Below are 11025 nucleotides of genomic sequence, written 5' to 3' on the forward strand. Positions count from 1 at the left end.
AGCGCCTACATTGTGTTCGATGAAATGATTCCGCTTCCTTTGGTTAGTTTGACAGGGCCATGGATATGTACCAGAAGAACTCGGAAGGTCACAAGACTTTCACGCTGACGCATTGCTATAGCAAGCTCAAAATGAACCACAAATGGAAGTTGACGCACCTGTCGTTGTCCAAGGGGAAGGACGACATTGATCTGGACGCGCCGCTGGCAACGTCGGTAGGGCGTCCTACTGGCAACAAGGCTACCAAGGCTGCCTTGGCCGACGTTGCGTCGTCTGAGAAGACGCAAGCGTCGATCACGAAATGCCTCGCCGACGTCTCCTCGACCTTTCTCTCCCGCAACAAAAAGGCCGACGAAAGGTGGGCGGAGCTCCTCAAGAGGCAAGAGGAGAAGTTGGAGCTCAAGAAACGCAGGAATGACATGTCCCTGCTGAGAGCGTCGACAGCGAGTATGTCTCCCCGGACGCGGGCGGCGCACAACTTCTTCAAGGCCAGATCCTCGACGACATCGAAGCCAAAATGGTAGCGGCCGACGCGGCGGCCCAGGCAGCGGCAGCAACCGCGGAGCAAGAGCCGGCAGACGCGTCTTCTACTGCTACACCTACGTCGGCCTCTGCTTCTGCGTCGGCGATGGAGCATGCACAACACCGGGCAAATCGCGACGAGGTGATCGTGATCGACGGGCCATCGTCAACTCAGGATACGACGCCGCCGGACAACCCCTTCTTCTAATTTAGCATGCGCCACCGGTCTGTACTATGATCACGCGTCCAATACTTTGATCGCCGCTACTCTGATTGCGATGATTCGGCGGGAACGATGTGTTCTGATTGGAAACTATTTGAATTTCTGATTGAGGGCGGTGTTTGGGGGACGCGGCTAGGGAGCGACGTCCACCAAACGCGGCACGACCAAAACACATCCCAAACGCTTAATTCGGCGGGGTTTTGAGGGACGCGACTGAAGTGAGACCTAGCCGTTGCCCGTTGGGCTTCTCTCGCGCTGTCGCGCACACAGCTCAAAATCCATGCGCACTCCCCACGGCTCTCTCCTCCTCAATAGGGGATAGCCGGTCACTTCACTTCAATCCCCTCGTCGCCTCACCACCAGTCTCGGCAGGGCAGTGCAAATCGATAGCTGCAGCCACACCACCAGTCTCCAACCCCCGGGGCCCGAGCTACTGTGGAAGCCAAACCCTAGCCGTCGCCATTGGAGTTGGAGGCCCCTGTCGCACCACCGCGCGCCGCCTCTGGGCAGACCTGCGTACGCTTCTTAATCCCCTTGTTTGCTCCAATGCATTGTCTTCTTTCGACTCCGATTTGTTCCACATCGTCGCCCATCCTTAGCTGGGTGTTCAGTTCAGGTGCTGCGATTTAGGGGTTGCCTTTGATTTGAAGAGTAGTAGTATCAGCTAGCTTTATCTGCTGCGAAAGTAAATTTAATTCCCCTTCTCTTCATTTTATTTCTGTGTAGGTGGATGTGGCGAGGGGGGATTGCTGCGCCGGTTCGATCTGGATCCGTGAAACTGAACGTGTTACTGTTTTTCTACTCTTGAAGCCGGAGGTGGGAGCGTTGTGCTAATCCATGTTTCACCCAATATTTCTAGAGTGCATCAGAATAGGACTTAATGTTTTTATTTTCTTGGTTTCACTGCGCACACAATCGCTTTCTCTGTAGGAACGCGCTGCTGAAAAGTCAAAACTGCCCTCAGATGCACTATTTAGAGATCTTGTTGAAGTTACTTGCGTAGAGTTTCCTAACATTGGAGATACTAAGCTTAAGTTAAAGAGATTAAGAGATGAACTTTCAAAATTTGATAACGCTCACACATCTTTAGGCTTGAAAAAGTTATCAGGAGATGCTTTTACTCTACTGCCACTCCTACGAATTGTGATAAGCTCGTGTTTGCTGCAGGTTTAGAACCATCTTGGGGTGATTTTAGTCTGGACTCCGGAGTAATTGCACTTGTTTGAGAAAACAAAGTCGTAGATAGATCTTGAATTCGCTCCTCTGTCACCAGAATCAACTCGAGTGTCCTTGGAGAAGCTCCTGCAAGCAACACTATCAATCTGCTTGGATCTGCTCTCATGGGAAATATTGTTAACACTTTTATGGGGTTCTCGCGCAATAATACTGCTGGTGTTCCCTTCCGGAGGTATTCTTCCTTGTCAAATGGCACACCAAGTACACCAAGATCAGACAAATGTACTTGTGATCAAGGTAGTTCAGTGACAAGGGAAACTGCTTCTGCTATAAATACCCGTGCTAATGGATACAAGTCTGCTTGTAAGGAGGTGGATAACGAGACAATGGTCTTGACTACATGCAGCTCGTCTAAATCAGGATGCTTCACTCTGTCTATTGCTCATACAGAACCACCTGGTGGTGATGAGGCTAACAAAGGCCATGGAAAACCAAATGAGACTATCCACACAGATGCAGTAGAACACAGGTCTGTTAGTCGTCATGACAGTGCTGGTTTAATTTGCAATCATGCTGCTGATGGTATGCCGCACAACTTGGAAAATGGAAGTGCTAAAAAAACTAGGAGGTTAACGACTATGATTTCTGCAGACCACTTCAGTAGAGTATCACCTAAAGAGAATTATTCTACCGACTCTGTGGTAGCTGAGGGTGTGACGAAGGGTCCTGCCAGGAATACACACAAGTACAAAGAGTTGAGACTGCGCAGTGTTTCTCCTGAAAGTAGTTTGTTTGACCATGATGCTCATGAGAAATTGATAGACGATGACCTTAATATTGGTTTTGAAAGTATTCCTGAGGCTTCAGGGAACTGTGAGATGGTACCATTTGAAGATAGAGCAGTGTGTGGTCCTTTGGATGTGAGAGGTTCTGAAAGTAGCCCCAAGGCTTCATTGAAGAGGCGAGCAAAAAGGAAAAGACCTAATTGTAAAGCATCAGTTAAGAGCATAGTCCCAACTGGAAACGTTGGAACTTTAGCCTCTCCAGATGTGAAACATCCTGAAATGGTGAGTTTTAAATTCTGCATCTCAGAAAGTAAAATAATGTTAATATTTATTTAATTTCAACTTCAAAATTGATTAATCAGCAAAGTCTCTCTCTCTCTCTCTTAAGATAAGCTTGTCTTATGAATGTTCCAGAATTCAAATATTATGCTGCTGTCATTTACAAACAACAGAACAAAGAAGACATATATGTTTTATACTTGCTCGTTCAATTAAGAGCATATAACAGATGGCGTTAATATCATGCGATAACTCACATAGAGCTGAAACAAACTTTAAGCCAGAACAGCGCCAATAGCATATCGAGATAAAATTTTATCTTGCTTGTATGTGTAACTTATAATCTTCGATTGTTGGTCAAAATTTTAGGTGCGATCTCCTCTTACTCGCAGTAAGGCTAAGGCGCTATCTGTTTCCACACCTGAATGTCACAGACCGAGAAGCACCAGAATGGGTGAAATATTTGATTTTTGAATTTTTGTTTCTGTAAACCATTTATCCATATTTACCCAAGAAAGGGAAAATTCTTTTGCAGGTCATCTAGTAGTTCCACCATCAGATTCAGGAAGCCAAAACATTGTATGTGATGTGGTTTGTAACAACATAACTGCGTATTTTATCACTGTGACTGGACAACTGTGCTCATGATTAGCAGTTGATTGCTCAAACAAGTCAAGGTTTAATCTTGGTTGTATGCATCTGACAGAAATTTATGTAGCTCTTTCAATGTTTACTGGAGTTAATTATTTGAAGTCAAATTAAGTACTATAACCACCAAATTTGTGTAATCAACACTCCAAATCTTCTACTGTAGCAGTTAGGGATTGTCAGTTTGTCACCAGTTCAGCTGCAGATAACCCTGTTTGAAATTCTCATGATTCTTTGAGATGTTGTACTGGGGGCATTACCATGCTAATAGTCTTGATGCACCTTTATTAGAACCTTAAAAAAGTTATATGCTGGTTAATATTTAAATTGAGCAATGGACCATTATTTGGTCCGGTATAGGGAAAAATCTTGCCGTTTTGTGAACAGCTCCTCTGTTTTTTGCTCATGCTGACCCAATGGATTCTATGTGTTTATTGAAATGGACATATTCTGCACTAGTGGCTGTAATCTGTATCAGTTTTAGTTCTTAAATGTGATGTGGTGAAAAGTATTGCTTCTTAACTGCAACATATGACCATTGTGCTACATTACGGAACCAACAAGTCCTTTTACATCTTTTTAAAAGGAAGTCAACATTTCCTCCTTATTTGTGAAGTGTGCATACTGAAGTTGAGCTATTAACTAGGCAAAACTACCAATCATCCCATTTGTGGAGCAAAGTTCTGAAGATGAAGTGTTGCAGGCTACTCCAGTAATGATCAGAACTCCACTTCCACATGTAAGTATAGAAAATCTCTCTATTCCTTGTTAATTGATTTTAGTGATGCTTGTACATTTTTATGCGTTACCAGTATATCAAAATATGGACCCATAATGCAATTGCAGGTATGACTTCTGTAAGCATCATATAGCCAGCAATTAATGAAAAACACACTATACCATTTCCCAGCAATGTCTTTCTGTGATTGTTAAAACTGGTTACCAAACAATACTGGAAGAATGTATAGTCTTAAGTTATTTTGCTCTGTTCTCTCTTATATTTTTATGTATGATATCTGTTTTGATATGCTTGCAGTGACTTCAGGACAATTTTACTACTCCCTCTGTTCCAAATTAGTTGAAGTTCTAGCTTTGTCCTAAGCCAAACTTTTAAATGTTTGACGAAGTCTAGAAAAATGTGCGTTGCAGATATTGGCACATTTTTCTATAGACTTGGTCAAATATAGAGAAGTTTGACTTAGGAGTTAGGGCAAAGCTCGAATTTCAATTAACTATGGAGGGAGTACATCAGACAAGTACAATGCACCTTGTTTAGATCCAATCGTAAGAGGTTTCTACGTGTTCTTCTATTGAATAGCATAAAACCTTTTCTACCACTGACCACTGAGATGTCTATTTTCTTATTTTGTGAGTTTTATAGATTTCTAGTTATGTTTTCATTTCAATTGTAATTTTCAAATTTCTTTCTTGGGGGAATAATATGTTTCAAATAGAGATGGAACAAAGAATCATGAAACAATCACTCTGTAGAATGAGGCAGAGTGTTTAGGTCTATTGCACCCGCCTTACCTCAACAGCTCCAGCTTTTGGGCCAACCGGTTGGTGCTAGCAACATCCTTAACAGCCCAAGCTTTTGGATGAACTCTATGGTGCATGCAACTGAAGACGGAAACAGTGCCAGACCTGTTGAACACAAGTTAGATAAAAACAACCTGCAGCCTATGACTTAGTCCACGTCTTATATACCTAGGGGAGCCAGAAATAAAGATCGGGAGTGTCGTCGTGTTATAAACTAGTAAACTACTATGTTTAAGCCAAGATATTCTGCCATTTTACATTGTCATTCTCTATCAGTTCCTCACATAAACTGACTCTCTACAGGATGTAATCTTAGGGCTCTGCAGAAACTTGGCCACTATGAATCAGGCTGTCAGTTTGAAAACAATTGCTGTAGGAAAACAGTTATATTCAATTAAACAGTTGTGCAAAAACTACAATATCTGAAATGCATTCTATTCTGACTCTGAAATCAAAATATTGCGTGCAGAGTCAAGAAATGTTTTGATTTTTACGAACATTTAATCATTAAATTGTTCATTAAAAGGTGCGATCTTCACTTACTCCTAGTAAGGCTAAGGTGCTATCTGCTCCCAAAATTGAAACTCTTCAACTCAGAAGCTCTAGATCAGGTGTGGAGTGTTTGCTTTCTGCACATCTGTTTGCACGAATCATTTATCCATTTTGATACAAGAAAGGAACCTTCTTTTCAGGTCGACTGATAGTTCCACGTTTGGATCCAGCAACCCAGAGCATTATCTATAACACGGTTAGTAACTACATAACTCTTCCTTTCTATTGCTGATTTTGAAAAACTGTGCCAGCAATCGGCAGATATGTGATTGCCAAAATAAGTCAATGTTTATTTTGGTTTTATGTATCTGATAGAAGTTATCAGTTTTGGAGTCAATTAAAAAATGCATGTAGCTTCTTATGTAGATTAGATATTGTTATGTGAAGTTACGCTACTAAGCTAACAATATCACAAGCCATCGTAATTTATCAAGTCCTGGGCACTCCAATCTTACCATTGCACAGCTTAGGAATCATCACTAGCTCTGCTGATGTAGACAACAATTCAAGTACTTGTAAGTATGAAAGATTGGCTGGGAAGAAAGGTAGTTGGGATACATAGAGAAGCTAGATGGGTAGGGATAGCAAGTCAGATTCTGGCTCGTGCTGTTGAGGAAGTTGTGCTGAGCCTTGCATGGAAAAGCCTAAGGACAGTCCAGGCATGCCTTGAAGTTCTATCTTCCTTCAAGTATACCTTTCACTGACAAACCTGCCATTTTTCACAGGATGGTTCGATCAGCGGTGTAACCAACTCAGAGCTGCAACGGCCTCAAGGTCTGTCCCGATTTCTCGTGGCCACGTATACATGCCTTTTGTTTTGCTCGAGAGCGGCGGGAGTTTAATCAAAGCCTAAGTTTGATCCATGCAAAATGCCGCAGGATTTGAAGATAACTATTGCTTTTTGTGTTCCTTCTGCTGGCAGGTTGTGAATCGGAGCGTCCTGCTAAGAGGAGGAGAAAGTCTCAGTGTCCAACCCCATACCGTGGCAGGTTGCTGCAGTTCGATGGAAATATATAATGGAAATTCTGGCTAGTAGCTTAAGTTCAGTAATGCACATGACCTTGGACAAGAAAGGTTCAGTATGCACAGTTGCACACTGATAGGAAATAAGCTTAAACAAAAATCAGATTTAACACATGACGAGACAAGTTTGGCGGCGATGCTTTTGGGCTAATTGGAAGATTCTGACCTTTTGGAGTGAAATATTTCACAAGAACGTTATTGATTAGAAAGAGAAGTGTCTCTGTTTGGGAATCTCTTTTGACTGGTTCGAGCAAAGTGCTTTGCCATAAAAAGTTCTTGCATTGCTTTCTAGCAGATGGTGGAATGGAAGAATGTGGGAAGAAACAATGAAGAAGTTCTTCTTTTTTGTTTGGTCTTTTGGCTTTGTCCTAACCTGGTACTTGTGCTTGCGATTGTGCCATTAGAAAAACACGCTTTTCACTTTTGTCACTTGCTCTTTTGGGCTTAAGTACACCATCCATTGGTACATTTGCTCTCTTTGGGGCGGAAGAGGAACTCCAACCATATCCCTCAAATTTTTGTGTGGGCATTTCAGCCATCACCTTTTTTTTTCGAGAATACACCCTAGAAGGTGTACTAATCTCCATAGAAGAAAGGGTTAGAATTTACCATAGAAGAAAGGGCAAGAAAGCCCGAGCCACGGGTGGCAGCTCTCCTACAACATCAAAAACCTAATCTCCAAAAAGGAAGAGGCTCAGGAAATCCAAAGGACTCCGAGCGGAAAAACCTAGCTACACGCCACCTCTGGAACTCCTCCATGATCCAATGTCTAATGGCCATCGCCGCTGGGTGGCACCATTGAACAACATCATTCATATGCCTCCAGACACACCAGAAGACCAAGATGATCACACACCAGAAGACCAAGATGATCGCCGCCCACAAGTCCCCACGCACCGCACTGGGGCAACGAAGCGAGGTCCACCAGTGCACTATCTCAACCAGTTCCACAGTGTCAACGCCCAAGCCCACACCTCACTGGCGACCACGCAACCTCCTCTGCCAGCCTGCTTGTTCCGTGCCGCCATGCAACCTTCTGCCACCGGCCAGCATGTACTTCCTCTGCAGGCCATTGACCTCGCGTGCGCGCCCAACTCCAGCAGCCTCGCCGCCTTGGGCGCCCCCACCTGCACTGGCGACACCGGCGGTCCACGCGGAGCAGCCGGGTATTTGGTCAAGGTTGTCATCCACGCGAAGCTCGATCGAGGAGGCCGAGCAGCGGGGCCCGTCGAGGCGCGGTACACTGCGCGGAAGTTGAGCTCGACGCCCACGGGGTCAGGGCGTCGCGCCTCAGGGCATCTCCAGCGGCGCGACGCATTTCGGTGTCCGCCAGCATCCGTTTGCGTCGCGCGGCGGACCGAGACAGACGTTTTTGTCCGCGCGTCCGTTTGCACCTAGGGGTGGCTCCAACGGCCCGACGCATTTCCGCGTTTGCATCAATTATGAAGTTTCCAAACAACAAAATAAGGAATTCAACGAAGTCATAGTTATTAAATTCAAATTTTAAAAGTCTACATGAAAATAAGATAGTATTCCTCTAGGCATGATCTTCATGGTCAGCCAATCTCCACTGATGCTCAATCAGATCCGTCTGCAGCTATTTGCAGACGTTCTCGTTAGTGACTTCTACATTCATATGTAGATAGTCCTCCCAAGATAAAGCCCCAGGGAGTGGCGCAACTAGCTCACCTTGGAAGTCTCAGTGGTTCTCATTGCGTCCATCAGGACGCTCGTTCTCAACGATCATGTTGTGCATGATCACGCAGCATGTCATCACCTCATGCATGGTCTTCCGCGACCATGTTCTTGCCGGGTGACGGACAATTGCCCACCGAGCTTGGAGCACACCAAATCCGCGCTCCACATCTTTCCTGCAAGCCTCTTGCATCTTGGCAAACCTCCTCGTCTTCTCGGAGTTTGGATTACGGACAGTCTTCACCAGTGTGGCCCAGTCAGGGTAGATGCCATCAGCAAGATAATATGGCTTGTCATATGCATTTCCATTGATCTCATAGCTCACCCGGGGAGCTTTGCCTTGCATGAGCCGGTTGAAAACCGGTGATCGGTGCAACACATTGATGTCATTGTTGGAACCGGCCATGCCAAACAATGAATGCCAAATCCATAAATCTTGAGATATGACAGCTTCAAGAATGACAGTCTGTCCCTCCTCATGCCCGCGGTACTGACCCTGACATCCAAATGGACAGTTTTTCCACTCCCGGTGCATGCAATCTATGCTGCCAATCATTCCTGGGAACCCTCTAGACTCGTTGATAGACAGGAGCCGCCTTGTATCCTCAACAGTTGGCTCCCTACAGTAATACTCTCTGAACACGGCAATCACGGCTCGCCAAAACCTGTACATGGCCTCAAGGCAGGTGCTCTCACCCATTCGAAGATACTCATCGAATATATCCGCAGCCATTCCATATGAGAGCATGCGAATAGCCGCGGAGCATTTTTGGTAGGAGGTGAAGCCTAGCACACCTATTGCATCGGGACTGCATTGGAAGTAGGGGTCATAGTTTCTGACGCCCCGTAGAATGACCAAGAACAGGTCCCTTGACATCCTGTACCGGCGCCTGAACACTTTTTCCGGGAACACCGGATTGGTGAGGTGGAAGTAGTCCTTGTGGAGGCGGGCCTGCCCTGGCACTCTGTTGTGCGGCAAGTTTTTGGAGCGCCCCTTCACAGAGCCCCGGTGCTCCGGCCCCGGGTTTGAGGTGAACTCGTGGATCATGGAGGCCGCAGTAGTTGCCAATGTCTGCGTCGACTGATCGGACTCCTCATCGGAAGAGGAGTCAACGACCTACGCGCGGAACTTCTCCACCATATTCATGTCCATCTTGCGTGGGTACGAGCTATTGATCAATGGCCGCGCACAAATAGCGCCGAAAAAAGGGGAAGAAACCTACCGACGCAATTGACCAAACAGGTCGTGGGCGGCGCGGAAGGGCGGCGGAACCGGGAACGTTTGGCCCCAAAACAGCCGGCAGGTACGCGCTGGAGCGAACCGCGAGTACGATCCTGCTCTCCCGCGCGGTGACAGTGGAGCCGACGGCGAGTATTGCGCCGCTGCGGCGGGACATCGGAGGGTGGGGTTGGGATGGTGGCGTCGCACTAGGGCAGCAAAGAAGGGGAAAAATAAGCAAATCGAAGCGGCCGATTTCGCTGTCCCTGACTTGCGGGACCGGGTAAGAAATGGAGGACGCTCGGCGCGTCCATGCAGCGTCCGCGGAGACGCAAACCTGACGCCTGCGGACGAAAACGATCGCTCAGCGTCCGTTTGCGTTGCGTCGCTGGAGATGCCCTCACCGCATCCTCGACTTCGGCCCGCGCTGCTTCCATCGACCGCACTGGATGGGCGGCGGGGGCGGTTGTGCCTCTTGATCCAGCGGCCCAATCCAGGAGAAGCAGACCCCTACGGACGCAGCGGAGGGAAGTCCGACGGACGGGTCACGTAGTTTAGGCGGCGGAGTGGCACAATGGAGGCGGCGGGGTTGCACGGTGGGGATCCGCCGAATTTTGTTAACGTCGGGAATTGTGGAGGGACTTCAAAGTTAAAGGATGTAGTTTGTTTGTGGATCTTTATGTAAATAAAAATTATACTGTCAAAACTGTCTAAGGCCGGTGGGTTCACCACTTGCCATATCAGCGCATACATTGCGCTACACCATAAGGTGACTGTAGATGAGTCGTATGGCCATCTTTCGGTACCGTAGAATGTGTATTCCAATGGTCTGATGATGGAGGCGGGTTAGGGTGTCGAGTTTGGTGATGTGAGATGTATTTTACTCGATACTTTTCAAGGTCTTTGTCTTTAGAGAACCAACATGTGGTTAAATGGTTAGGAAGGCAGTGACACCCCAGCCCACCAAAATTTAAATCCTAGATTTGATACTTTGGTGTCTCATAAAGGTGAAATATTCTTCAGTGGGAGCCGACGTTTCCATCGACAGCGAGGCACATGTGGTGACTTCGTCAATCTCAAGACCCGCCGGATCAGTTCTTCAACGCAATCTCTTGAAGGTGTTCATAGGGGTAGGATATGCGTGTGTGCGTTCATAGGAGTGAGTGTGTGCGCATATGTACGAGCGTCTTTGATTGTACTGTGTTTCGCAAAAAAAAAATCTTTGTCTTTAAGGTTTTTTCGAATAAAAAGAAGAACGTTGTAGCCCTTCCATGGATGTGGCCCATTTATTTCACCTCGGGTCCTCCTCCCATAGCATCTTCTTGATTTCCCAGGCGTCCCAAGCGAATTCCCCCCCCTCCCCC

At 46.3% G+C, this 11025-nt stretch overlaps 1 protein-coding gene across 7 annotated transcripts; it reads left to right on the plus strand.

Moving 5' to 3' along the window:
* The first annotated feature begins 982 nt into the window (after window positions 1-982).
* On the plus strand, window positions 983-7134 carry LOC127334257 (uncharacterized). 7 transcript variants are annotated; one of them, XM_051360673.1, is made up of 10 exons: window positions 987-1261; window positions 1472-1561; window positions 1913-2988; window positions 3355-3439; window positions 3521-3564; window positions 4280-4372; window positions 5699-5783; window positions 5865-5920; window positions 6450-6498; window positions 6647-7134. In XM_051360673.1, the coding sequence occupies exons 3-10, from the start codon at window positions 2086-2088 to the stop codon at window positions 6739-6741; spliced, it is 1410 nt and encodes a 469-aa protein (XP_051216633.1). In that variant the 5' UTR covers window positions 987-1261; window positions 1472-1561; window positions 1913-2085; the 3' UTR covers window positions 6742-7134. The 7 variants fall into 7 exon arrangements, 3 of the variants coding, with proteins under 3 accessions (XP_051216634.1, XP_051216633.1, XP_051216632.1); XM_051360672.1 differs by having other exon boundaries at window positions 988-1261; window positions 3521-3576; XR_007872059.2 differs by lacking the exon at window positions 5699-5783 and having other exon boundaries at window positions 983-1261; window positions 6647-6692.
* Window positions 7135-11025: the final 3891 nt, after the last annotated feature.

The sequence above is a fragment of the Lolium perenne genome, chromosome 2 (assembly GCF_019359855.2).
Source record: "Lolium perenne isolate Kyuss_39 chromosome 2, Kyuss_2.0, whole genome shotgun sequence".
NCBI classification, from domain to species: domain Eukaryota; kingdom Viridiplantae; phylum Streptophyta; class Magnoliopsida; order Poales; family Poaceae; genus Lolium; species Lolium perenne.

Coding starts and splice junctions, on each gene's coding strand:
- LOC127334257 (XM_051360672.1), top strand. CDS start 2,086: ATGGGAAATATTGTTAACACTTTTATGGGGTTCTCGCGCAATAATACT. Junction 3,440..3,520: donor ACCGAGAAGCACCAGAATGG/GTGAAATATTTG, acceptor ATTCTTTTGCAG/GTCATCTAGTAGTTCCACCA. Junction 3,577..4,279: donor AAAACATTGTATGTGATGTG/GTTTGTAACAAC, acceptor GCTATTAACTAG/GCAAAACTACCAATCATCCC.